General features: G+C 41.1%; 1 protein-coding gene across 1 annotated transcript in view; it reads right to left on the reverse strand.

The window, feature by feature from the left end:
* col27a1a (collagen, type XXVII, alpha 1a) overlaps positions 1–27,128 on the reverse strand; it is a 91,672-nt gene that overhangs the window by 62,603 nt on the left and 1,941 nt on the right. Inside the window, exons 2-5 of the mRNA XM_042509286.1 lie at positions 22,889–22,959; positions 15,446–16,959; positions 10,227–10,280; positions 1,866–1,919 (exon numbers count right to left, since the gene is read on the reverse strand). Coding sequence (XP_042365220.1) covers positions 1,866–1,919; positions 10,227–10,280; positions 15,446–16,959; positions 22,889–22,959 — 1,693 coding nt within the window. The remainder of the gene's footprint in view (positions 1–1,865; positions 1,920–10,226; positions 10,281–15,445; positions 16,960–22,888; positions 22,960–27,128) is intronic.

Below are 27,128 nucleotides of genomic sequence, written 5' to 3' on the forward strand. Positions count from 1 at the left end.
GGTTAGAGGTGCTGGTAAGTGGATTTTTCACTTGGAAAGACCCAAGCATTCAGTCTTTATGCTAAGCCAAGCTACCACTACCAAAGCTTCAGATTTGAGCCCTATATAGTGATGGATGTTGTTAACTCTTAAAGGAAGAGATTTTGGGAGAAAATACTGTTGTTTTCTTACATCTACACTTTCTTACATTAGAAGATAACTGTAGCTACAGCTCTCCTGTCTGTGCAGTCAATATAAAGCTGCCATTAAGACTGGAGACTGGGGCGGATTGCGCTAACACAATTATTGTAACTGTATGTTATAATTCTGAGTAATCTTGATTTAAATATTTACCTTTTTGTATTTTTTACCATTACTGTTACTGCATGCATAGAAAAGAATATAGTCCAGGCGTCAAAACTATCATGGCAGATCTGCAGCAGTTTTGGCTCATTGGGAAGCCAACAGAGCAGCTGTGGATCTTAATGGACAGCTTCCCGGATTCAGGGTGCTTCTGCTTCCTGTCTTAACTTGAACCTGGTGGATCTGTGGAGCTTCATTACCAACCTCGGAGCTCCCAAGTTTCGAGACTTTTTGCAGAACTTCAGTTTCGTATCTGAACCCAGCGTTCCCACACATATGCGCTCTAAAGTAACAACAATTGGCACAGATGGATGAACATGAATAAGTTCTCGGTAGTAAGCTACCAATGTAATTCATTTGATACCCTTAAACTACAGCATTCAGTACCCTGCCCTACAACTAGCTTTATGTGAAAAATAAAATTGCTTAAAAAATAAAATAAATAAATACAAAAAGCAAGACAGCAAATGAGCATATTTCCCAAAATATCAAACTATTCCCTTAGGTAAATAAGAGCTGATTAGATAGCAAATGAGGGATTGAATTGGCTACATAATAATGGGAAGGAGACTGTAAAAAGTGAAGAATGTAACAAGGATAAAATAAATTACATCAGGAAGACAAGGACAAACACAGTCCCTTAGGGTGACCTGGGGAGGTCAAGGTTCTGGGCAGGGCAGGTCAGCTGCACAGTCGTCATTTATGCAAGGCATTTTTATAATGCACTTTAAATACAGGTAGAGCTCGTCACTATGTACTCTGAGCACACGGTGGCAGAGGTCAAGGGTGTTTGCTTAAGCATACATAAGTCCAGACAATATGATGGGGGATGCAGGGAATTTGTCCTGGGCAGGGTCATCTCCTGTTCACACGTTAAAATGAGACAGATTTATTTGGAGTTCTCACTTTCCGACTCGTAATGGGTTTCCCTGGAGCTCTGATAAATCACTTTAACTCCCCTGGTGTCCAACTACTATTCTCTCTCCGCTAAGGTTGTTGTGGTAGCACATAGGATTTTACACAGCGTATAACTGCATAAACATCTTGGAGCATATTTGGAGGTTATATCAAGCTGATCTCCTCCAAGAATCTGAACACTCTTATTGAACTTTAAATATAAATGGGAGCCCCAGCATTCACCTCTACAGCACACATGTTAAAATGATACAGCTCTTCAGTATTAAGGTCTGTGGTGTTTGTGGCGTCTCAAACTGCCAGGTGTGGCTGCACTGGCGTGAACTTAGACGGCTCTGATTCTTCAGCCGCAAAGCTCCACTACACTCGTTACTTTTTATGGACTCCAGCTGATATAGAAAAAACGAAAATCTAACACATTCTCTTGAGATTGTCATTTTTGTTAGAGGCAAGATCGTAAACTTCTTATTGAATTAGAGGCAGGTACATAACATGTAATGGAAAAGTTAATATGGTTGTTGGGTTCTTGACAAAAAAACAACCAAAAAAAAAGAGAAAGAAAAAAAGAAAGGCTGACTTGTGATCATGAGTTGGAGTAAGAGTGATACCTTGAGCCCGGGTGGACCAGGTCGGCCAGGGTTTCCATGGGGACCAGGGGCGCCCTGTGGAAAGAGAGAAAAACATAATCAAACAGTGTTCGAGATCTCAATCAATCATCATATTTGGGGAAGGGCTAATGCAGACCGTGGCTTTGCTACTGTGAATGAGACCAGAGAAGAGGAGGGGGGCGGGTTGTCTGTCTGGAGAACCTCATGCTTCTTTAACCTATTTTCCTATACATCAGCTGTGTGTGAGTTGGGTGGTGAGGTATTTGGGGTTGGTGGTGTTGGGGGTAGAAGCTTATGGAAAATGGGGCTCTGTGGAGCTGCTTTGCCATATGGATGTGGTTTCCCTGCCTCCTGTTGCCTCCACACTCCACAACCGCCTCCCCCTCCTCCACACACACAAACACACATTTGCCAGGCATCTTAATGAGTAATGCAGATCATCTCGTATCATAACATTTTGAAATTCCTCCACTGGTGTGTGTTTCTATCCAAATTGGCTGTTGCTGAGGAAATGAACACAACTGTGTCTGAAGGCAAACAAAGCGAGATCTACAGTAGCAGTATATTGGTAACGTGAACCATCTTGCCCCGTCCAGCGGCCCCCATGGGACCATTTAGCAGAAAACTCTTTGGATGACAGAGAATAATTCTGCACCAATTTTTCTGTGGTTAAAATAGTCAGACAGAAACAAAGGGAATGTTTCTACGTCTACACCATCTATCTCTCTGTCTGTCTACCTTCTCTTCATCTGAGGGGACTTTTTCCATGGATTTCTGACCTCACTCCTGCCCTCCACGTGTAGTGGCACCCATGGGCCCCTAACCTACCCCCAGTGTGTGTCAAGGGTCAAACTAGTCAGAGAGGGCGGAAAAAGACCCACAATTGCTTTAAGAGCTGGGTCAGCGAGTTTCACTGAGGTGAGTCAAAACAAATCAGGAAACCATTACTTTAGTGAGCATCAAAAAACAACATCTAGTGACACCCAGACAGGCAGCTTTTTATTATCCAACAGAGAAAAAAAGAAAAGTAATGTGGGGTTTGGGCTGGGTTAGCTCAACAAAAAAGCCCTTTGAGCAAAGTTCAAAAACAGACACACTGGTCGGAGGCAGACATGACAACATAAATGCCTTTTGCTTTGACTGCTCTTCTTTTCAAAGGGCGTTTTGATGACAGTCATGTCTGATTCACCTGAGACAGAGCTACTCATGAATGAACAGGATGTTACTAAGCATGTGTACAGATGCTGTTATCTCTGATAGGAAACACAGAACACACAGGATTTCCACACTCAAAACGGACATAAAAAAAGATACCCCACAAGACTTCAACAAAAACAAAGAATGATCATTTGTACCCTATACAGGGTTTCCCACACATTCATTTATTTGTGCCAGCCAGCCACGTTCAAAACACCAGCCGCCACAAATCGATTATCTATTTTTGGAGCTGGACCCTTCATTAGGTGCACTACTGAAACATATATATATCATTCGGTTATTCACTGCACCACACTGTCAGAGCACAGAGCGTACTCTGGGCACAGATGGAGCAGAAGAACGTAAGGTGCATTGAAAGTGAAACTAATAGTTAATTTTGCATTCACTGGCACCAGTTGCTCCTCTCATCAACTGATCTTATCAACTGCTGCTGAGGAAAAAGACAACTCATTGAAAGCTCCACCACTGCTGTGTTCAACGAGCCTAAAAAACTCTGCATTTAGAGGAGACATAGAATGATACAAAGGGACACACGCATCTAAAACAAAACAAAAAAAACACACATAAAACTGTATAAATGAGGTAAAAAGACTGTTTTTGTCAACTGAGTCTGGCTGTTCGACCATAGCTACATTTCACTTTTTGTTCAGTTCCCCTGCAGAGAGCTGTCTGTTTGGGAGGCACTGAGCATTCAAATGGATAAATGAGAATTTGATTATTCTGGATGAGTTGTGTGAGAGTTTGTAAACTTATTTTTTGATATAGTTTAGCTGTTGTTAAACACTGACCCCTATGACTTCAATTCATCAAGAATTTTCTCTGATTTTGGATCCTTTGTTCACCGTGAAGCCATGCAAGAAAACCAGTTCTCTTCAAAAATTCTGCATAATCTGGGGTGAGTAATCGATACACAAATTATTGTTCGTTTGGTGAAATATTACTTTTAAAAATTTATGATTTTATAAGATTTGAAATATTTGTACGCCTGATCTTTTTTAACCTGTTTTACAAATGGTTTTTAAATTCCAAGGATTCTCATGTTTTTAAGATCTTGCCTTTTTTTCCTCCCACATTGTCTTCCCCCTTTCATTTTCGGTTTGTACTCAGCTGGCGTTCCCTCGAGAGTCACTGCGTCCAGACAGTGTTAAGGGACGCTGTTGTGCCCTAAATAAACTTAAACAAACTAGACATGTTTCAATTACATGCTTCGAAATTAACCCTGTGGTTTACCACAACTTGGGCAGTACACTGGTAGGCATGGGCTGCCACCGACATTTGGTACTTTGCTCTAGCCTACATGTCGTGTCCTTCTCTCTCACAACAGGTGTCTAATTAGAGAAGACCAGGGTGGGGCACACTCAAGCTGAGAGCGATCAAATGAAAAACCACCAACCTCTGAACGGCGACACAGGGCGTTACTGTGGTTCCTGTGGTAATATTGCTGCTTGCTCTGCACAATTCATTACCATTCTAACTTGAGAAAATGGTCAAAATCTGAAGAAATCATAGCTCCTAATGTTTCATGTTATGGTAACGTGCGTGCTACCTCCTCTGAGGTACATAAATATATATGCTTAAATCTACAAATTCTATATCAATGCCATATGTGCAACTTAAAGCCAAGAAATACTGTAAATGCACTTGTGGATCTTAAATCTGGACGCATGACGTCACTCCAGAGGTTACGTTCCCACACAGAATATTTTAGACGATGCCTTTTAACGGGCAATGCTGTAAACATAGTCTGACTTTCAACACTGGCTTGTAAAAGCCAGTTTAAATGTATATACAGTCACCGTATTAAAGATAAAAGAGATTCTGTGTGATGTCGTGCCAAATGTGAGCCGAAGGGCCAATGTCTGATAAACTAACATTAGATCAAGAGCATGTGAAACCGCTGGACGTCTTCTTAATTAAAGAGCCTGGTCAACACACACACACACACACACACACACACACACTCTTGAAATATTGCCTCTGATGAGTCAGGGAAATATTTCACTGTTTGTTAAAGTCGCAATGGCTTTCCTTACTATCACTATGTGAAGAGTGCAGAATTCGCAGCCCAATGCTATATAAATTATATAAAACTTCATAATAAGAGAAGCAGATGGGGTGAATGAATTAAGCTGTGCTGGGAAAAAGCCAACCATTTAAAATTTATTTGCTTTGAAAGCCAACATTTTTAAAGCTAAATGCATCATGCAGTGGCCAGAGTATATGAAAAAGGAAGTGGTAAGTTATCCAAAGTATTTTTTAGCCATTTACAACAATAACAGAAATAGCTCATCATGACCATGACAATTTTGAAGATTACGATGGAAACCTAGAGCTCACTTTATGCCAAAAATTTTAAAATCTGGTGTTAAAAAAATATTAAAGTGCCCAAAGGGAGAGTGAATTGGATCATGGACTGTGATTTTTACTGGAGCTTGTTACAGTTACGTTCCAGAGGAGAGCTCCATATACACAGTTGACACTTGGGGTTAAACAGACCCTTAAAAAGCTGATCTGTCGCCTGGTGTAACCAAAACAGCCCAACTAAGAAGAACTCAACACCTTTACTTATTTAAAAGTTCTTTACAGTCATAGTTTTACAGGTTTTATATGAAATGCCCATCTGGGATCTGAATTTACAGGCAGATGAAGCAAGGTAGGAGGATTTTGTCTAGTGACAGAGGAGTGGTTCGGAGGAGAAGTATGAGTAGAGATGGGCGACAGAGATTTTTTTTTTTGCTCAGACAAAGACCCCTTTGACCCAGCAGGCTCCAGACGAATCCATACAGCCAGTCTTCAGATAGATAGCGGCCTGTGTACCCGCAATGCATCCATATCCTCTCACACCCCTCTACCACCGTCGTCATTATACACCTACAAACAGACTCGAAAGAGCTCACCCTGACTATTCGCGGACACCTAGCACAGGCTTCAGTGGTTGCTGTAGCGACGGCGTCTCACACTCACATGTGTGGGATCAGAGGTCAAGGTTCATGGGTGGTGCTCGGTGGGCTCAATGGTGCTCTGTGTGTCAACATGCAGACTTCCAGTAATCCAAGGCTACAGAGGATCATGCAAAAAAAAAAAAAAAAAAAAACTGGCAGAGCTCTCCAGCAAAAGCCCTCACACTGAAATTTAGTTTTGCACGTAAGAAGATGCTGCTTACAGGGTTATGGAGTAATTAAATACAACTATGTTATGAGTAACTGTGCTTCATTACAGTTTAAATTGGTAGTATTCTGAATGCAGCTACTATATTGCATGATCGATTTCTTGAAGGCATTACTTTATTTGTTTTGTTTAATTTGCTCTAACACCATGTCCTGAGTGAATGAGACGCGAGCCGCTGTCACTTTGATTGCATTGTTTTTTATTGGAATGTTCCTGGAACCGTCAACAAGCGACGCAACCTTGTTTCTATTTATTCCTGTCAATCGCTTTGAAAAATCTGCAATGGCAGAGGAACAGCAGATTCATAAAGCTGAAATGAGGAGTTATCTACACGTCTCCTCATTTAACTGCAAAACCTAAATAAGGTGTCAGCTGGCTGGAGGGAGATCACTAGGGAATTGAAAGTTTCTGAATGATGACCACCGCTAATAACGACCTTTTTGATGTTGGCTATATTATGTCATTTCCAGTACATATCACACTATAAAACATGTTGGGATTTTTTTTTTGCTCATAAATTACAAACATGAGACAAAAGAAAACTACTTGCCTGTATTTTAAGAGGTTACATCTTGAGTCAAAAGTACAGCTGATAGGTAGCCTATGTGTATTTTTTAATGACACAACAGTAGTGTGTATTTAACAGATTCTGCGTGGAGAGAGATGTTGCTTGCTTTTAGGACATGGTGTAAAATTCATATGATGCACGCATTTCCTGTTAACAGATCAAGGAAAGCGTGTGCAGTGTAGTATCTGCAACATGAGAATGGCAAAGGAGATGCACAGCCAGGGCATTGCTGGTGTGTTTTCAGCATAAAAATATGAGACGCAGGCAAATGAGCTCAGTAAGACAATTTTAAAGTATCTCAAAATACAAAGAATCCAAAGAATTTAGACTGTTAGAGTAATCTAATTGAATATGTTAGAAATTACATTTTAGTATTCAGTTATCTGTAGTGGACTACACTTAAAAGTAACCATCCCCCCAATACTGGATGCTTATGATCAAATCATGCCACGCCACCTGTGAGTCTGCAGCGTCAACAACCTGCAGCGTAAATACAGATTTAATCATTTCAGTGATGAACAAGTGAATTTCTTTCCCAAATTGAAACCACACTCCTATCTGGCCTAGAGGGAAGACATATGTGACTGCGATTTTGCAAGTGTGTACATGCAGCTCAGTGTTTGCACATGGCAGCAGCAATTAAACTTGATAAATGCTTTTGTTTACAGGAAAGCTCCATAATCTGTCTCACTCTTTATATAGGCAGGTCATAAACACAGCCACATATGTGTATGTCTGTGCCACAAGGGTGTGGGATTAGTGCTGTAGCGTGTAGGCACTTCCGTGTGAGCGCTGGTGTGTGCTTATGCACGTTAAACAAAATGAGTGTGAGGTCAGAGTCAGACACTGGCGGCCTGTTTGCAGGCGACCTCTGTTAAAGTGGCATCAAAACCAAAATCCTTTACAAGTGTTTTTTTATTGAACACGCTTGTTTTCATTGTTTGCACTCTGCAAATAAACCACTTCCACTGACAATGCCACAGACAGTTCAACAGCTGGTTTGCTGTGGTCGACAAAGCCATCAGGATATAAATCAGCACGAGGTGATTGTTTGATTGTGATTGGTGAAGTCTGAGTGTGCACTGTGCAGCAGTGCATATTTGAAAGTCTTGAAGAAAGAAATTCTTCTAAAGACCTTCAAGTTAAATATGCTGCATATTTTTAAAAAAGCTGCTGCCCCGTCAAACAAAACTCGTTCCACCCAAAGTCACACTTATATAACACTTTCAAAAAGTAAACGCAGCTCTGTGCTTACATTTTTACGCCCCATTAAAGTTCTATTCCAGGTAAGTTTGATTTGGATCATAAGAAATCCACCTAAGTGGGCCTGATGTTGTGGAACAGCTACAAGAGACGGGATGGGAGGTGCTGCTGGGGCTTAAATAGCTTTAATTAGAGCCAGACAAAGACCTCCTTATACATGTATAGTTGTGGGGGATCACAGAGACTTTAGCTTAACAGTCTCTAAAACACAGACAGACACAAACAGTAAGTAATAATTAAAAGACAGACATAAAAAGACACAAGCATGTGCATCCACAGACATAAAGTGTCAATCATTTGCACTACATCTGATGCATTTAGATTATTTTTTGGTCTAGACTGACTGACTAGCTTGTTTGTAGCATTGCCTACAAATTTAAACTGTAAAACAAGGAACCAGAGGCTTGTCTGGTTTATAATGTACACAACAGCCATGCTACAAACTCTGTGAGGCTATACTTAGGCACAGCAGTGCTTTGAGCTAAATATCAACGTCAGCATGCATGCACACAATAACTAGTAACTAGTTATGGTGTTAGCATGCTAATAATTGTTTAACAATGTTAAAAACAAAGTCTGTCTAAAATCGAGGCTAATGGGAATCTCATTAATTTATAGAGTGGTCTCTTTAGTCATAAACTGCAAAATTTGAGCAAATAAAAACATGTTGACAGGATAGAGGAGATAGAGCAGTGATTCTCAACTTGCTGCCTGTCCATTTTCTAATTCACAATAAAAATAAATGTATTCACACTTGACATTTATTGCTTTGAATGTAAACAATGAATGCAAAGAAAGAATATAGTTCATTAAAAACAAAAACAAAAAAAGTGCCATAGGACATTTCCCCAGAACCGACAGAGGACTGTGCTAAGCCCTGAATGTTCTCAAACCCTTGAAATGCTCCTATATACACACCTGACCTGTGCTGGGCTGCCGCAACTACGTTTGCCTCTCGGCTGAGATGAGTGAGGACAGACACACACACTAATAAATACTTTTCTTTCATTAACTGGACCCTGGCCTCCTGTCATTTTGTAAAAGTGGCCCCCAGGCAAAGCAAGCTGAGTATCTCATCTCTAGAGGGAAATTAAAGAGATCACCAAAGTGATGACAATTCATCCTGAGGGGAACATGAATGTGAATACAAAATTTCAAGTTAATACATCTTTTTGTTGCAGAGTCATTTCTGTTAAAACCACAACCACTCATGGTGGCACGAGGGGAAAAGTGTGGGGATCATCAAAGTTAGCTTGATTCATCCCCTGGGGAACATGAATGTGTATTAAAAAAATCAGTGGAATTCATCCAATAGTTGTTAAGATATTTGAAAATAATACGGTATGAATCCATACATCAGAGAGAAAAAGAGGAAGTCAAGGAGAATTCCTCAAAGAAGACCCACGAATGAGACTATATCTATTTAACTGCCTTGGAGAAAGAGGCCTTTCATTAGTCCAGAATGGGATTCCTATGAAGTGTGGGTGCAGCCTGCTGCAACAGCTCAGTGAGGAGAAGAAAGTCCAGTGGAGCCATGTGTTCTCTGTCTGTTTACAGTGCTTTTATTAGGCATCCTGTGGCACAGGCAGCCTTTTGAAAGGCCGTCTTTATAGGAGCTTTCCTGTTTATGCTTAGGGGTGGGAGGTCAGCGCTCACAGCCCCGTGCTGAATATGGTCAATCTGCCTGCATAGGAAAACTGTGTGTGAGTATGTGAGAGTGTGTGTGTGTGTCAGCTGGGTGATGGGAGGGAGTTTAAGTGATGTGGGAGCCTGGGTTGGCAGGTTATTATTGTAACTTTAGAAAATGGTCCAGGACTTTGCCTTCCAGGCTGGAACACACAGACGCTGTCCTCTCTGTCCTTGTCTGTTTGTCTGTCTGTCTTTCTGAGTCACCTCCTGCCAAGGGGGGTTATTCACTGTTTGTGTTTGAGCTTTCGTCGACATGTACGTCAGCCGCAGTAGCAAAAGCACAAACAAACACTTGTGCACGCAGAGATACCCACACTAAAACCAAATAAAGGCACGCTTATTAACATGGTTCCATAAAATGATACATTGGAGGGCAAACAAAAGAAAAATAATTCCTCGAGGTTAAAAATGGCAGTGTGTGCAATGTGGCGGGAGGTATTTGAGAGGAGACTTACCCGTGGACCCCTCTTGCCTGGCAGGCCTGGCTTTCCTGGAGGTCCTGGCAGTCCCTGAAGAAAGGGAGAGAGAACAGTGAGTGACAGCATACAGATGATCTAATTCAAAACCTAAGCAATCCAGCTCTACACTCTATCAAAACCATCGGGTCATTAAGGCTCCTTTGTGGTTTTCCACAAACAGACTGCAGAGTAAAAAGTGGCACCTTTTTCCCCCTGAAGTAATTCCATCTCAAGGTGATGAGAGTTCAGCTTTATCCATCAGGAAGTTCTGAGCCTGTGTGGCAGGAAACCGTAGAAACACTAGAAATAACAGGTCATTTCCTGCGCCACTCAATGCCCCCTGTGTGGCTTTATCAGCCTCATTCGTTTTCTTTTAATCAAAAAAGAGGAAAGGGAGAAGGAGGAAAAGCAGAGGGCCAGTGGGTAGCTAAAAGCTACCTGCAGTGCCCTGGATCCTGATGTAAATGCACATTACAGCCTCTATAGGGCATTTTTTAAATGCTTTCTTCACTGTATTATGGAGCTGTTAAATTTGATGCCTGAGATAACACAGATATAAAAACAGCAGCTTCTACTATAAAGTGCAGTTACTGTAGTGTGAAAGTTGTACCCTTTCTGTAGTTTCCTCAGCTGAATTTTCACAAGCCTATGAACTATATGAGGCAACTTCAAGAACGATTGAACTTGAAAACGCCAACCTGAGTTTGAAGGTTATTGTGATATGTTTGTGTGTTTGTCTGGTGTATCACTCTAAAGATTATAATTGGCCCCCCACTATCTCTTCCAGGGTGACCTCCATGGTTGAGACCACCCCCACTGTTACAGGTGGCATGTTCTATGGTGGCCTCAGGACCTGTCAGCATCAACAAATGCCCCTGTCCATCCTCACACCTCCACCCTTTGCTCTGGAATCTCATACCTTATACTTGTTTGTTTATTTTTACTCTGACCATCTTTCCCCATTTGCACCTGTCCATCTTTAACATATTTTTCTTTTCTAGGAGAATGCATTTGTTGACTGCTCTCCAGCCAGGAAGGTAGCAGTCTCGCAAAATTCTCACATTAGCAAGCATTTACCAATCACCACATTTCAAATACAGTCTGGTGTCAAAGGCTGTTTTTATTTAGAAGGGTTTAGACTTGCTGACTAAGCCTGTGAGGAAGTAAGGGCATGATTTGTGCCACCTGACAACTGAACCGTAATTTTGTATTCAAAGTTGTGCTTCGTTCTGTGAAAGCAATTGTTTCTAAGTTATAAAGAAATTCCATGAATTTACTTGTTATACTATTGTTGAAGAATTCTCAAAACACAGTACAAATCGGCAAACTCCCAAAGTAATTTTTTGCCATGATTTTAAAGCAAACTAAACATTCTTATTGTGGCAACAGTTAAGTACTTCTGCGGTTTTGCAAGTGCAATTTAACTAAATACAGAACCCTAGTCTTGAGAGTTATGAGTTCAAATTTAAATCTAATTTAAACTCACTGCTCCAGCTCCAATTAAAAAGTAATCAGATTAAAACTCCAACTCTCACTTTCAGCCAGTAGAACAGCAGAACAGGTTTTTTAAGCAACTGTGCTTTGGATAAGGAACTGTGCTGTATCTGTTCCTGCACTGGATGTTTCTCCTGGCAGCCAGAGTGCAGAATCTGCACAGTGAAAAAAAGAGTCAGAGTCATGGACTGTTGTGTCTGTCAGTATAAGACTCTTAATGCTTTGGGCAGAGAGAGTGATGAATGATTAAGCAATTGGCTTAAACCTCAGTGAATGCTTTTCATTGGCTTCTGACTTTCATATTTGTTAAAATGAATGCGTGTGTGTTGTCCTGTGAGAGGGAGTGAGAGACAGAGTAGTATACACATAGCATGTGTGCTTATGAAATCCAAACTCGGCTAAAAAGGAAGCATGGCTGGGTTCATCCGGGATCTCCCGAGGATCTGAATGGCAACACAGAGACACTCACACACATTCACATATTATGCCTAGAAAGACGCACATACTTTGACAGGAAGCACCTGTTTAATCCATGATAAATTCTCAGCATAAAACCATGTGATTCTAAATATATCATCCTGTCACAAATCAGATAAAACGTACATATTTTATTCAGCCTGCAACATTTGTTCAGATTCTGAATACTCCGGAGACGTAACTGGGGCACATGCTACTATTTTCCTAAAATGCTTTTTTTTTGGCATCAGCATAGCCTCGACATTAAAAGTGTCAGACAATAACTCAGTAATCATCAATTAATCATCCTTCTACAATCTCTTGTATAAAGACGCACCACTGATAGGTGACCTTTGCCGATTTTCCACATGATCGGCCATGACAGTGACAAATTTCCAATATAACCAATATTATGCAGATCAAATTTACATGACTGCCTGCACTACATGCAGCAGCACAGACTGACTGTTGTCAGAGCCGCAACCCTTCTCTTAATTTGTAATTATTTTCCATGCATGCTGTAAATGGTTTGTGTTGACCTATGTAGCTTATGTTAGTCACGAAGTTGATACTTAGCTCAAAGCTAATAGCATAGCAAAGCTAATGCTAACCATTTAAAGTAAGTGAGCAGAACATGCTAAAACACTTCACGTTAGCGTCTCAGGCCAGGAGGTATAACTCAATAAAAACACAAATAAAGGTGGTCCTACCTTGTTCCTTTGTTAAAAAAAAAAAAATTAGCAAGATAACTTAAAAAAGTCACATGCTAACCGTTCCGCTAACTGAAAAATGCTAAAACAATTAGCGCCATATATGGGGAGGCATAGTTAAATAAAACTCAGACCGGGGTTGTCATATCTAGTTCTCTGTTAAGTCTAGTAAGCTTTCTTACCAACTATGGTCCAATTTATAGATTTGGCAGTTTATTCCGTGGTGGCAAAACGTTTTAACTGTGTTTGAAAGGAAAATAAAATTTCTTCAGCTGAAAGGGAGGTGTCAATCAAACATGATCTGTCCACGCCCCCTCAATCCTCAGAGATGGATTGAGCAGCAAAGTGAGTCCTTTACGAAATTTGTTCGCTCTAAATGAACATTTATTTGCACTCACATTTTGTGGATGCTCAATGAGACCCATCTTTGATCACATTTATGCATTTTTACTATTCTAAGCCACGTTTTAAAGAAACACTTGAAAGAAAAGTTCAAAATATGTTTGTGTATGCTGTAAATTATAATTTTTGGAGAGAAAGAAAATTGGCAGTGGTGAATGAAGTACATATAAGCCGTACTTGAGTAAAAGTACAGATATCTTACCAGAAAATGACCCAGGCATAGGTTAAAGTGTATATGGAAAATGTAGTTAAGTAAAAGTACAAATTTGATTTACAAAATGTAGTGGAGTAAAAGCAAAAGTTGACAGAAATATAAAAACTTAGGTAAAGTACAGATACTCCCAAAAAATACTTAAGTACTGTAATGAAGTATGATTACTCTGTTACATCACACCACTGAAAATCGAAATTGCCCATGGTATCGGCAGGTTAGACTTAAAAAAAAAAAAAGAAAGAAAAAAATTGGCCAAGAAACTTGCAATAAGTGCATCTCTACTTTTCTTTACTAGATTGCAGCACTTCATATTGAGATTGCAGGTCGTGCTTTCTAAATGGCACTCATTTGGTTCACTGTAATTACAGTCAAGTCTGGTGTGGACACAGCGTAGATGTAAATTAGTAAACCCTTGACACACCGCACTCTGCAATCTACAGCGGCAAATTACAGACCACTACAAAGAATAACCGAGGCACATGTATCAAACACTGAGGCCGTGCTCACACCTTACACTAAAATGACTCAGTCAGAGGCTTTAAATACAAGTACAAACACACCCTGGATGTGCTGACGAGACACTGAGGATTGATTACTCAGACCATATTAAAAAGGTAAAGAACTGGGTAGATGATCATGCAGAGCTTAAAAAAACAATACAATTCCCAAACACAGTTGATTTGTCTATGGCAAGCAACTTGTAAAAACTTTGTTCACAAATAAAATCAAACTTTGAATCAACATTTAGTCTCCAGTGGTCAGTCAAGATGCAACTGAGACGCACTCTGATACTGGGTGTGAAAATGGAAAAGGTGAAAGTAGACCTGCCTGGCTCAGTTTTCTGGCTCCTTGTGATATACTATAGCCTTCCTTTCCTTTGAGAGGCTGAATGATGATGTTTACAGACTGCTTTGACCCTTGACCTAGCTTTGAAAGAGGGCCATGAGACCTCCACTGGTCCTCTATGACAGAGGAATCTGGTGCAGAGACGGCAAGGCGTCAGACCTGACACGTCACACCCAGCCTGGAGGGTTCTGAGCACAGAGGAGGGAGGAAAAAAGTAGGATTTCTAACCTGTGTGGGAAAGGATATAGTGCCACATTGACCCACATAGTATCTCTGTGGTCTCTTATTTCCAGCTCCAGAGAACGTGAATCGAACCTGGTCTTTTACTGATGACAAAGACCAGCACAGACTGGAAACATGCTTCATTCACTCTCACCACTTTACAAATGTAAACCATCAAACTCGCCACCCACAACTGCCAGCACAAACAGCTAAGACACAGACTGCATGTTTCTTGCTTTTCTTAATTTTTTAGAGGCTTAACTTCTGCAAAATCAAGATGACGTTAAGTCTCCATATGTGTGTACTTGCATATTAGTCTGTCTTGCCTTCAGCTAGAAAAAAAAAGCTACAGTCAGGCTCAATCTTAGCTGTTCTGCACTGTCACATTGTCAACTTCAGAAGCATTTTATACCCTTTTTCCCCACCAAATTTAGCATGCGCACGTGTTTCGTACACAGCTCTGCAGAAGACAAGTATGCCTTTTCTTTTTTTTTTGGCTTTTTGCCTTTATCATGTAGGACAGCTTAAGTGAAAGTGGGAGAGACAGGGGATGACATGCAGCAAAGGGCCGCGGGTTTTGACATTAAATGTTGGCGAGCGTTAATGCTTCGTGGTTTTTTTGTACAGTGGGAAAGGGACTATACGGTGCTTTTTTTAGCCATAGCCTCTCCCTCCTTGATATCCCTACACTGGTCCGTACCAGTTCACCAAGCAGGCACTTTGCTTTAGCGAGCCCTTGATCTAAGTCAAAAAAGAGTGCTCAATCATATGCAACACATGCATCTGTTGTAAATATACTTAATTTGCCTTTTTTTTGTGTATATGCAAACAAGCACACTTACAAACCAATCAAACAGACCAGAGGAGCTTACCGATGGGCCTTCCTCTCCTTTCTGTCCTACAGGTCCATCCAGCAGGGAGAACTGAGTAGGTGGCACCTCCCAGCTCTGGAAGCCATCAGTAGCAGGTGGTGTTACTGCGTTGTATGAAGGTCTGGTTGGTCGCGGGGTAACCGTAGCCTTGGTAGTTTTGGCTGGCTTTGTTGGTTTGATGACCGGTTTGGAGACTGGCTTGAATGTTTTAGCAATTGTAGATTTGGAGACTGTTGATTTGGATGGGCTGACTTTGGATATCGTTGGTTTAGAAGGGACAACTTTGACAGAATTTGTTTTGGGTTTGGACGGAGTGGCTTTGGATGGCGTAACTTTAGGCTTGGTAGGTGTTTTCTTGGCTGTGGTGGGTTGTGGTTTCTTTGGGACTGCACCTTGGTCTGATAAGGTAGAATCAGGCTTTGTCTTGGAGGGTTTGGTGCTAGTAGTGGCTGGAATAGTAGGCTTCTTCTTGTTGTCTGTTACTGAAGTTGTCTTTTTGGAGTTATGAGGAGTGGGCTTTGGGGGAGTGGGTTTTGAGGGTTTCTGATTTGAAGCTTTAGTGTTGGTGGGCGTTGGGTTTGGTGGTTTTGTTGGGGGTACTTTTGTCCTGAGTGGCGCAGTGACAGTTTCAGTCCTGGCCTTGGGAGGCGGGGAGGCCAAACCAAATTGGACTGTGACTGGCACTGCAGTTGCCAAAAGAGGTGTAGGAATGGTCCCAGGTGTGGGTTTTATTGTTTGGGCAGGTGCTACATATCTGACAGCCGAGGCAGCGGCAGCGACACTCCTGGCAAGGCTCACCCCAGTGGTCTTCCTGGGTGTTACAGGGCCACCACGTTTAGGGGTAGCAGCGGTAGCTGTGATGTTTCTTTCTCGTGGTAGGATAGGCAACAAGGGAGGAAGGTTAGGCCTGTATGTGTCGGCTTCCCTGCACTGTTTCTTAATGTACCTGCAGTAGTTGTGAGCTGCCTGTGCAGAAGGGACCAGGTCAAACTGGCAGATGGCTCCTTCAAAGTGTGCTGAGGCTTGCTGCTGGCTTGCCCGCCCCAGCAGGAAGGAGCCCTGGAGCTCTGGAGCCAGTCCCTCCTCACTGTCCCACCCAAAGTCTGCATGAACACTCTGCTCTCCGCAGGAGGCATATAGAGTCACTCTCTGTCCATTAATTCCCACCGCCAGCTGGTGCCACTGACCATCATGGGGCTCGTAGGGCAGTGCCACCGAGGTGTTAGGTCCTGTGTGAAGGACCAGATTGCCCGGCGCAAGCTGCAGACCGAGAAGGAGTTTCTTGCGGCCTGAGAGCAGGGTGAAGAGGAAAGCACTGTTGACACGGTGTGAGCGCACACTCAGGACCAGTGCCAGGTTGGGCCAGATGGCCGCTGGGATGACTGAGCGCAATGGAGTTTCAATGTGCGCCCGCTGGTTGAGGATGATCCCCGATCTGAATGGAATGACCCCTGCTGGCACCGAGCGCGACGGTTTCTCTCCCTTGAGCCCCAACTTTTGGAGGATGTCCACATCTGGCAAAAAGAGAGAGTGGTGTTAGAGGTGCAAATAATTATGACAGGTTTGTTTTTGAAGGTTACACACCAGGGCAGCTAGACAAAAGTGAAAATGAAAGGCTATTATTAAGTACTCTCTTTGGTGCCTGAAGTATATTTTAAGAATTATTTTAAGTTTAAAGACTTTACATTGTCCTTCTGACCACATCTGTTTTGTCTGTCCACGTTCTGTAACCTCACTATACACAGATGGAAATATTTTCCGCCATAATCCAGAACCTTGAAATACATCATCAGGGACAAAGTACATCCTCTTACATTTGAATGTGAAAATATCCATGTTAACAGGGAGTGAAACACAGGGGAAAATGGGCAGAATAAGAGCCCCAGTTGTGTTGACATAGTAACACTCAGAAACATGGCCACTTGATTACACACAAAACCATTAACAGTCAGCAGACACGGATGAGAAGAACCACGATGAGGGAAACTGTTAAACATCTTAAAATTATTAATAGGCCATTCTGGACTCATTGTGAGAATTTGCTCTTCCTGAAACAAGCGAGGCTCAGCAAAATGTTGTAGCTGTCTTTGACAGTGGCAACGTTTAAAATGACAACTCTGACTTATCTGCCAATTTTCCAATAAATTCCCATTAGTCTATTTTTTGTTATCACACAACAGGCATCATAGCCGTACATTCAAGTCAGACTGGTCTTCTTGCCAACGCTCAGCTAAAACACTTCGGGGAAGAGATATGGAAAAAAAGATGGTTTAAGCAAAAAATGAAATAGAAAGATAAATAAACTCACTGGGTTTCGAGGCCACCAAACTGCTTCTGTAGGCTGTCTAGTACAACTTCAGGGGTAAACAAATGACTATGTATAGGTCCACAAGGACATAAAAGTAGGCTGATGATAGGGGAGTATGGAGTGACCTTGGATGGTTGCTCTCTGAGTGGGTGGATGCTGCACAGAGGTGCTGCGGTGGCCTTTCTTTCAAATGTCAGCGGTTTGCAGTCTCACGCTTCCCTCCAGAATTGCAAGTTGTGGCATCATTTTGACCATGTGTCTTATGTGAAGCATGAAACAGCTTAAAGCATACCTGCAACAGATGGCCTCAGAATACAGCATGTTTATTGCTGTACAGGTCTGAGAATTATGAAAGGTGCTGCTCACCACAAAATGTAAGCCTAATTTTAACAGCTCCAGAGGGAGAAAAAGTTCAGTAAAGTTCAGTTTATTCACAAAAATAGTTAAAGTACAAGTACAAATCACCAGACATAATATAGATGTGAAATGGGACACCCTGACAAGCTATCCTAAGTTTGAGAATAGAGGCCAAGAAATGTAATCAAATAGTATTTTAAATATACATTGAAAAACATTTTTAAGTTTTGAAGCCAAATATTTGGTTTAAGGTTCCAAATCGAATATTTTTTCCTAAGTTTGCCCTTCTGTCTTTGGTCATCAAAGTGAGATTTAAAAAAAACTTTGAATTTTTTTTTTTGGGGGGGTTACATTTAGCAAAACTTTAATGAAATATGAACATGTGAAGTCTGATTTGCTTTAAGCATGCAAAGTGATGCAATGGCTATTCAAACAACAATAAATAATGCTTTATTCCTACTGATAATCAAGTTACATGCATTTATGAACATTTAATTGCATGTGACTGGCTGGGCGATGTGGAGAAAATCAGATATCACAACATTTTTTACCTAATGCCTCAATACTGATATCGCAACAACATTGTAGGGCTGACTATTGGTGCTTTCACAAAATACTTACAAAATTAGATGTTTGATAAATAATCATCAGAATTGTTGAGCTGCGACAATTAATCGATTAGCCGTCAATTAAATAAATTGGCAGCTAATTTGCTAATCTTTTTTTTTTCAGAAAAATAGTCAAAATTCTTTGATTCCAGCTTCTTAAACATCTGTTCCTATGCAGTTAAACTATCAAGTGTTACATTAAATTTGAGGAAAAAAATATCCGTGCAGACCTTGTAGTTGCAGAGAAATATTCTTTTCATTTTTTTTAATTTTCTGAGCAAAGGTCTGAACCAGAGACCCAGTACAGAAGAGGTTAAACAAGAATATTTTCTGGTTTCTTTACTCTTTTATGACAATAAACAAAATATCTTTGGGTTGTGGAAAAAAATAAGACACAAGGATGTCATTTTGGGCTTTGGGATAGATCAAATTTCTGATTAATTATCAAATGTTACTACATTGCAGGATTGACTTGAAAAGTACTTTACAATGAGATTTTTGATTAATCTGTCAATACGATGACTAAGTGGGTATAGGCCAATAATAGAAGAGATAGAACAGTCTAACATGACATGTTGTTTCATGTCACAATGTTGATCTAATTTTGATATATTGCCCAGATCTGTGCCCATGCAACAGAGAAAAAATAACAGGAACAATTTTACATCCCTTCACCATATAAAAATACTTTCTATAAAGAATCTATTTCCAATAACTGGCATCTAGTTCCCAATGGTTTTGTGAGGCACGAGGCAAGTCTTTGTCGCTGGTGTTCACCCTGTGCTGATGGAAACATGACGACTGGTTGATGTAATTGCAAAGGGAGCTCAGTCAAGGCCACAGCAACCAGTACCAGGAACGCACAATCGGGCTAAAAGCCCTAATCCTTTCCTATAACCATCTGGCCAACACTCTCCCCTACAGGGGGCAGAGGGACTGTTGGACACTGTATAAAGCTAACAATATGTGTTTGTGCATTTTGAGGCACAAGGGACAGAGTTCAGGTTCTAAATGTACATTTATTATATAACGGCCTCACCAATTAGCACATCAGAGTGCCCTCTGTTCTCTATAATAAAGTATATGTGTTGTCCCCTTTTCTAATATCAAGTCATGGCCTCTTTGTTTTAAGGCTATAGGGGATTAATGAACCAAAGGACACTGGCATCATCAGACAACCTCCCCTCTCATCAATAGAGTCTGTTCGGATTCTCAGAACATGACCACAGCAGCTGCAAGTGAGCGCAGCATCTCCCCGCCTGAAGGCAGAATACAGTTTCCAGCCTTTACGTCAACTTTGACTTTCTATTCAGTGCTTGAGTCTCAGGGGTCCCGACTCGTTCCCTATGTGACCTTTGATCCCAGACCCAGGCCCAGGCCCCTCAACATCTTTATTGTCTCTGGGCTTACTCTGACCTGTGGTCACTGGGCCTTGTCTAATGGGGACGTGCATATAGAAGCCCTGCTTGTGAAAAGATAGAAACGAGCAATGTTGATGACATGACAGAAAGATGAAGGGAAAGACAGATGGGATGTCCTAACAGTCGGTAAGCCATGGAGAGAAAGGACTTCAATGAGACTCTTGTCTTTCTATTATACAAGGCTTTTGCTTCATTAGGCCACGGATGGGGGGCTCAGACTTTGGAAATATATAATTGAACGGAAAGTAAAAAAAAAAAAAAGAGTGGGAATGTGATCCCTGGTAGTCGTGGTAGTGATCAAGGAATTAGACTTGAGGGAGCAAGCTGCTCCGAACGCAAATGTTTTTTGCAGAAAGTGTTCTCGCATGCATCATGTCAAACAAGCTGTCAAGTCTGGAATCATTGAGTGCTACTGATACAGAGCAGGTTTTTAACACAATTCAAAGCAAACACTGCACTGCACATCACATCTAAAACAATATTTTGTTGCACAGTGAAACGTAGAGCTGCATGTCTCTTCTATATGCAGCCAGTTCTTTATGGCCTTTTCATGCTCTGTAAAGGGCTCTAATATTTTCCTTACCTCAAAACACTAAGGCTTTATAAAATAGCCAGAGGTAACGAGACCTACATGGGATACAGTGTATACCCATCCACATGGCGGATTCTCCTCTCTGTGTGGTCTCTCCTGTAGTAAAGGACAACAGGACTTGGCAGAGAGGCGGGGGGTGCATTACATGTATCTATTCTGTACATAGACTCCTGTCTCCAAACTTCTTTATTTAAATACCACTTGTACTATTACTGGGGCATGCATCAACCATGTGGTTTTAGATATGCAGCGTACTGTATGGATGTGAACACACACACACACACACACACACACAGCCTTGTGTTTAACACATGGCTGGAGTTCATAGCCTTGCACTGTGCCAAGTCACTCAAGTAGGCCAGAGAGAAAGTCCAAGGCTCTTCACTCTGTAATGTTATCCCTTGTAGAGGATGAAGTCACCGATTCATTTGAACACACTCAAAAAGATCGCTCTTTGGCTGGCCTATCCGGGTCCACAGTGAGCCATTTACAGTACGATATCTCTGAGAGGAAAAAAAAAAATCATCCCCGCAATAGCAAGTCGCGTGAATTCCCACAATATCAGATTGGGATTCATGATTTATAATTTGTTATTTACTTAAGAGACAAAATGTGGGAGAGTATCATTTTACATAAGTATTTATATTCATAAATTTGGACTTTATATACAGCAGAAAAATGCAAATACTTTTCTGCAGTATTTGTTTTTGCTTCCAGAGGAAAACCTACAATTACCAGAATGCATTGCTCCCAATAGGTCGGGGCATATAGGGGGGTTGACCATTTTGACACAGAAAACAATATGGTGGCTGGCTGGTAACAACTGATTCCAAATTATAGTCCAACAATGCACTAAAATATATTTCTGAAAACATCTGAGGATATAGGCAACACAGTAACAGGATCTTGGTTCATATTTTAGTAGCACTGCCCAGTTTTACTATTTGATCTCAGTATTTTCTTCTTTTACAATACAGGAAACAGTATGGCACCCACTTTTCATCAACAAATTCTCATATTACAACCAAACAGTGCATTAAATCATGTTTCTCAAGATATTTTAGGTGAGAAAAGGGCAACACAGTAACAGAATCTTGGTTTTTATTTGATCAGCACTGCCTAATTTTACTGTTCAGACATTGAGAGGGAGAGGGAGAGAGGGGCGACACTCTCTCAATCTACCTCTGTACTCATTGTGTCCGCTGTGGTGGGCATACAAAAATGCAGAAGTACAATCTGTAATTCAAACTTTATGCTGCGGTTTTGAGCTGGGAGATGAGCAGGGAGATCTGGGTGCTGTTAAGAAGGGGAGAAATTTATCACAGTTCATTCAACCACACTGTTATGATACAAACCCGGTTGAATGTTGGATAAGTATCCCCTTAAGAAATTTTTGCATTTTGCCTTTATTTGGTAGTCTTTGCAGTCTGTTTCTGCTCTCTACCAATGCCTGAGGAAAATATCTGGCTCTTTAATTGCTAAATGCTTCATTATGTTCACTTGTTAGTTGTTAACTGTGTCTGTTTAGGGCCTAACAGGTAATGCACAATGACTTTTTAGAGCTTTTCTGTGAAAACAGATGCACTAAAAACAACACAATAAGAGCAGTGAGGGTAAGCCAAAGGCATAAAGTTGCAGCCGTACGGTTAAACAATGAGCTAAAACTCACTGTAAAGCTCCATAAAGATGAGGAAGCAAATTTGGTTAGAACTTTCTGTAGGTTCACAAAGAGCAACTGTTGTCACATTTGATACATTAATTTAAAAAAAATATTGAGGAGTTATCACTAACAGTGACCTTTATGTCCCGTCCCCTGAATGCTGTAAATCAGAGGTGAGACAGGAGTGTTTTGAGACTAACATTTCTCCGCAATGGTCAGCTTTGAATCTATGATCTGATCACTCCCTTTGCTCACTCAGCTTACTCAACACTTGTCGTCATGGCAACGGCTGGCCCCAATTCTCATAGCAATGTGTTTACGTGCTTGGGCAATGACCAAACAGGCGAAGAATAACTCCAAAATCCCCCCAGTGCTCCCAGAACTTTTACAGTTTTTTCCACCAGTAAATTTTCAGGAAAAAAGAAAAAAGCGAGAGAGACAGAAGTGACTGAGAAGTGGAGTGAGGGAAGTAGAGGTGACATGAAGACACATCTTACCTTCAGGGTGTACTTGTGTAAGTCCCAGGTAACAAGTACAATATAATACGGTACAGAGCAATAGGGCTCTCCTGGGGGAAGAGAAAAGAGGATGTTAGAAAGCGGCAGCAGTCATTGAATCTTACAATTGTTTATCTCGTACAATAAAATACATCATCACATTCATCATCATTTGATACATCATTTAAATAACAGGCAAATAAATAGGGACTAGTTTTGGGTTGCCAGGTTGGTTGTTGGTGTTTATCCTTTCTATCTGCTAATAATACATTTATAATGGTTGGTAATCAATTTATAAAGGTTCTTGGGTTTCTCAGTCTCTAATAACCCTCTAACTTATGAAGGCATAGGTGTAAATTAAGGGTTTTGATAATTAAATCTGCAATAATTGTTTTTTATAAATGGATTTTGGTCTGGGGGCTCAAAAAGTCCAAAGCAAATTGTCCTTTTTGATGCTTGTTGTAGATACATAAAATATTAGGAGATGATTTATTGATCATTAAGGAAACCATAAGGTTTTTGAACCCCTTTATAAAGGGTGTCTTTGTATTGGAATTGCTTCTATTTTGCCACAGGAGGAGCATGTTGAACATCCAGTGTGTAGGATTTGGTGGCATCTAGTGGTGAGGTTGCAGATTGCAACCAACTGAAACTTCTCCAGGATGCCAAGAGAGAACTATGTTGGCTGCCAAAAAACACAAATCTAGAGCCAGTGTTTGGTTTGTCTGTTATGGGCTACAACATGGCAGGTTTCATTTAGGAGGACCTGCTCCATATGTAGACATAAACGACTCATTCTAAGGTAATGAAAACACAATAACTTTTAGCTTCAGGTGATTATACACAAATGAAAACATAGTTATGAATATTATTTTCCATTTCTGCCAATATATCCCACAAATCCATCACACTGGAGCTTTACGGTGTGTTTAAATAAACATTTAATATCTGTCATTTGGAAAGCTGAGGCATGTGTCTTAACAGAGCGCTGCAGGAATGAGTCCTAAAACCCGCAAAATGAGTTATATTTGCATTGCACTGGGTCTCTCACCTCAAAGTCATTGGGTTTTTGGTTGGATGTCAGAATTAAGGTCTAAGGTTAACACAGGTTTAAGAGACTTTCATGTTTTGTTTTGTAATATAACATCAGTCTGTAAATACCCCACTCGTGAATTTTTAAGCTTTTACGTGTAAAAAGGGTGGTTGCAAATGGCTAAACAGGACTACTGAGGTAGATGTTGAGCATATCTTTAGCATCATTTTGGTGGTTAAAAAAGGCGGTTGCTAACAAGTGGCTAAATGAGACTACAGAACGCCATCACACAGAACACGACTTCACAGTCTTGTTGTGGTGGTGACGTTAAAATCACGTGACAGTGGTGCAGTTTCTTTGTAAGCCAAATGTTATTTTTTCTTTTTAGCGATTGCATTTAGACTCAAAAAATAATCAGTCATGAAGATTATCTTGTTAAACAAAGCCTGTACGTATCATCAATGTCTGATGTAGAGCTCATTTTCTACATCAATCCAAAATCAAATGGAAAATTCCCATTGGGTTTTTAATGAGGAAACGGTGACGACGTTAACTTCCGAGTCAGCCAACAAAAAACGTCATCCCTGCAGCGCTCTACAGACACTCACATCATCAAATGGACTGAGATTACAAAACTGGATATTCAGGCATCATGCAATCTTAGAATAATAATCTGTAATCATTGTTTTTACATCACAAACAAAGTCATATGCTTTGCATTTGAGCTACTGATACCATGTGAATAACAAACGGGAACTTGACTCTGCAAAAGCACTTACAACTCGCAGAGTAAAGAAGAGCTCTCCAAAACACACACACACATACACGGCTTCAAGTTGTGGTTTGAAAGACAGAAATACTACAGTGGACCTATCCATCAATTCTCCTCCCAAAACCAACATGTGTATGCACACACACACACACACACACACACACACGCACAGAGAAAACAAAAACAAAGTGGTCTCAACACCCTCACTGCATCCAGGTGTGCAGGAGAGCTGAGGAGACTGATTGGAAAGTGGACTGAGCGCTCAGCGGGGGACTGAGATCTGGTGACAAGCAGGGGAGCCACTGTTTACCGCTGGAGGTCATCCAGACACACATGGTCACACACACACACACACACATTGGAGGAGGAAATGTGTATAACAGCTGTAGCTGCAGGGCCAGAGTGGAGCAGGCAGTTGGGGGTGTAGGCCGGCGGCTCCAAATACATAAGACGTTGGAAAGAGGCTAACCGTTGCATAAACATATTTACCTGCACTATCCCAGGATGAGATCTCTTTAGAAAGCAAAACAACCTCCACACTAACCAGCGGCTGCTTCCTCCACTGGCCTGAGTGATTATAATCAGAGTGCATGTACATGTCCAAGTGTATGTGTGTGTGTTTGTGGTGTCTATGTCTACCTCTCTAACAGTTCCTTGTTGCTAATAAAGCTTCATCACAATCAACCTCACACACAGCTGGCTGTGGTTACTCAGGATGCCTAGTGAGTGAGTGTGTGTGTGTGAGAGAGAGAGAGCGAGAATCTCCCAGACTACCAGCTGGTTGCAGTCTGATTCAGTGTTATCAGCTGAGCAGAGATCCGCTTTCCGAAAATGAGTCATGAATGCTGAGATTTTGGTTTTTTTTTTATAACTGCCGTGAAAACGACTCTCATTCTGTCCCCTTGGGCTGTTTACATCTGTGCAAACTGGACCAAGTTTCCTAGGAAACCAACAGCGCTGTTTTCTTTGGCTTTTCATATTAAAAGCTCTCGGTAGCTTGTTTAGATTTTCATTAGGGTGCTTTTTGAAGTGTACGTGACAGGTCTGGGTTTTTCTTCAGTGGAGCAGTCGAAGGCGTTTGCAGCGAGGTGGATTTGTGCACAGTGGACATTTAAATCAGTGGGGCTGACATCTGTACGCTGACCCTGTCTGGTGTGGTTTTCAGACTGCAACAGTGAGCTATGACATGAGTCCTTGAGGGATTTCTCGGCTAAGCTGAGTGGACAAAATAGAGGCCAGATGAACAATACCTCCTCCGAAGTCATCCATTAAAGCAGACAGTCTAACCTATATACTGTGCTGTGAGCCACTGAACTCACATTTCAAAGACATAAGGAAGAAAAACACTTTGATTACATCTTCCTCTACTTATTGAGCTCATCTTATATGTTATTAGCACATACATCTCATTTGGTATCATAAAGCAATTTAATGTAAAAGGAAACTGCAGATAGATTTTAAAAATGGCGATATGGAGAAAATCAAATACCAGAATATATTTGACTAAATCCCGTGATATTGATATTGTAACTATATTAAAGGGTTGACTTAAAACTTAAAATACTTCACAATGAGATTTTTGGTTAATTTGTGGGTAAAGGCCAATGGCAGAACAACTAAAACAATCTGGTAAGTTCAGAAAAATCACCAAACTTTATTGTAATACAGCCTTTGAAACTAGGAAAAGATGACACAATATGATATCCAAAATCTAGTGTCATATCACAATATTGATATAATACTGATATGTTGCCCAGCCCTACAAAGGAGTGTGACCAAACAATATGAAGAGTCAGAGTATTCAAATTTTGCCTTCAATATTTGCAAAATCTGCCTGAGTGGCAAAGAATTTTAGCCATTAAATTATCTGGTGCCACAATGTAACATCTGCAGCAGCGCTCTCTTTTTCCTAAACCTGCAATATCCAAAAGCCAACTCTGATTCTAACCTCTCGACCCCCAAAACCACCATGGCCGCCCCCGCCACACAACTCAAACAGCAGTCCGTCTGTAGGCCAGCAACCAGTCAAAGGTTGAGAAAAAAAAAACACACACACACACACACACACCAAGAAGCCACTATAGTTTCCGTTCCTTTTCACAAGTTTGGACAACTCAATGATTCCCTGAAAGGATTTCCCAAAGGCGATTCTGCCCCCCAACCCCCCCCCCCCCCACCCCACCCCGAGCACAAACACACACAGACACACTCACACCTAGTCACACACAGTGGAAAATTCCTATGGATGAGTGGACACTAACAGAGGCTGATGAGGAGGAGAGGGGAGCTGACGGTCCATCATCTGTTCTGGAAGCAGTCAAGTAATCTCCCACTTCAGGATGCTTACTTCCAGACCATTTTCTACTTATCAAATTGTCTACACAAGTCATGTTCCAATTATTATTATTATGACTAAGAGCAGATAAAATTATATG

This window comes from Plectropomus leopardus, chromosome 20 (assembly GCF_008729295.1).
Source record: "Plectropomus leopardus isolate mb chromosome 20, YSFRI_Pleo_2.0, whole genome shotgun sequence".
Lineage (NCBI taxonomy): Eukaryota > Metazoa > Chordata > Actinopteri > Perciformes > Serranidae > Plectropomus > Plectropomus leopardus.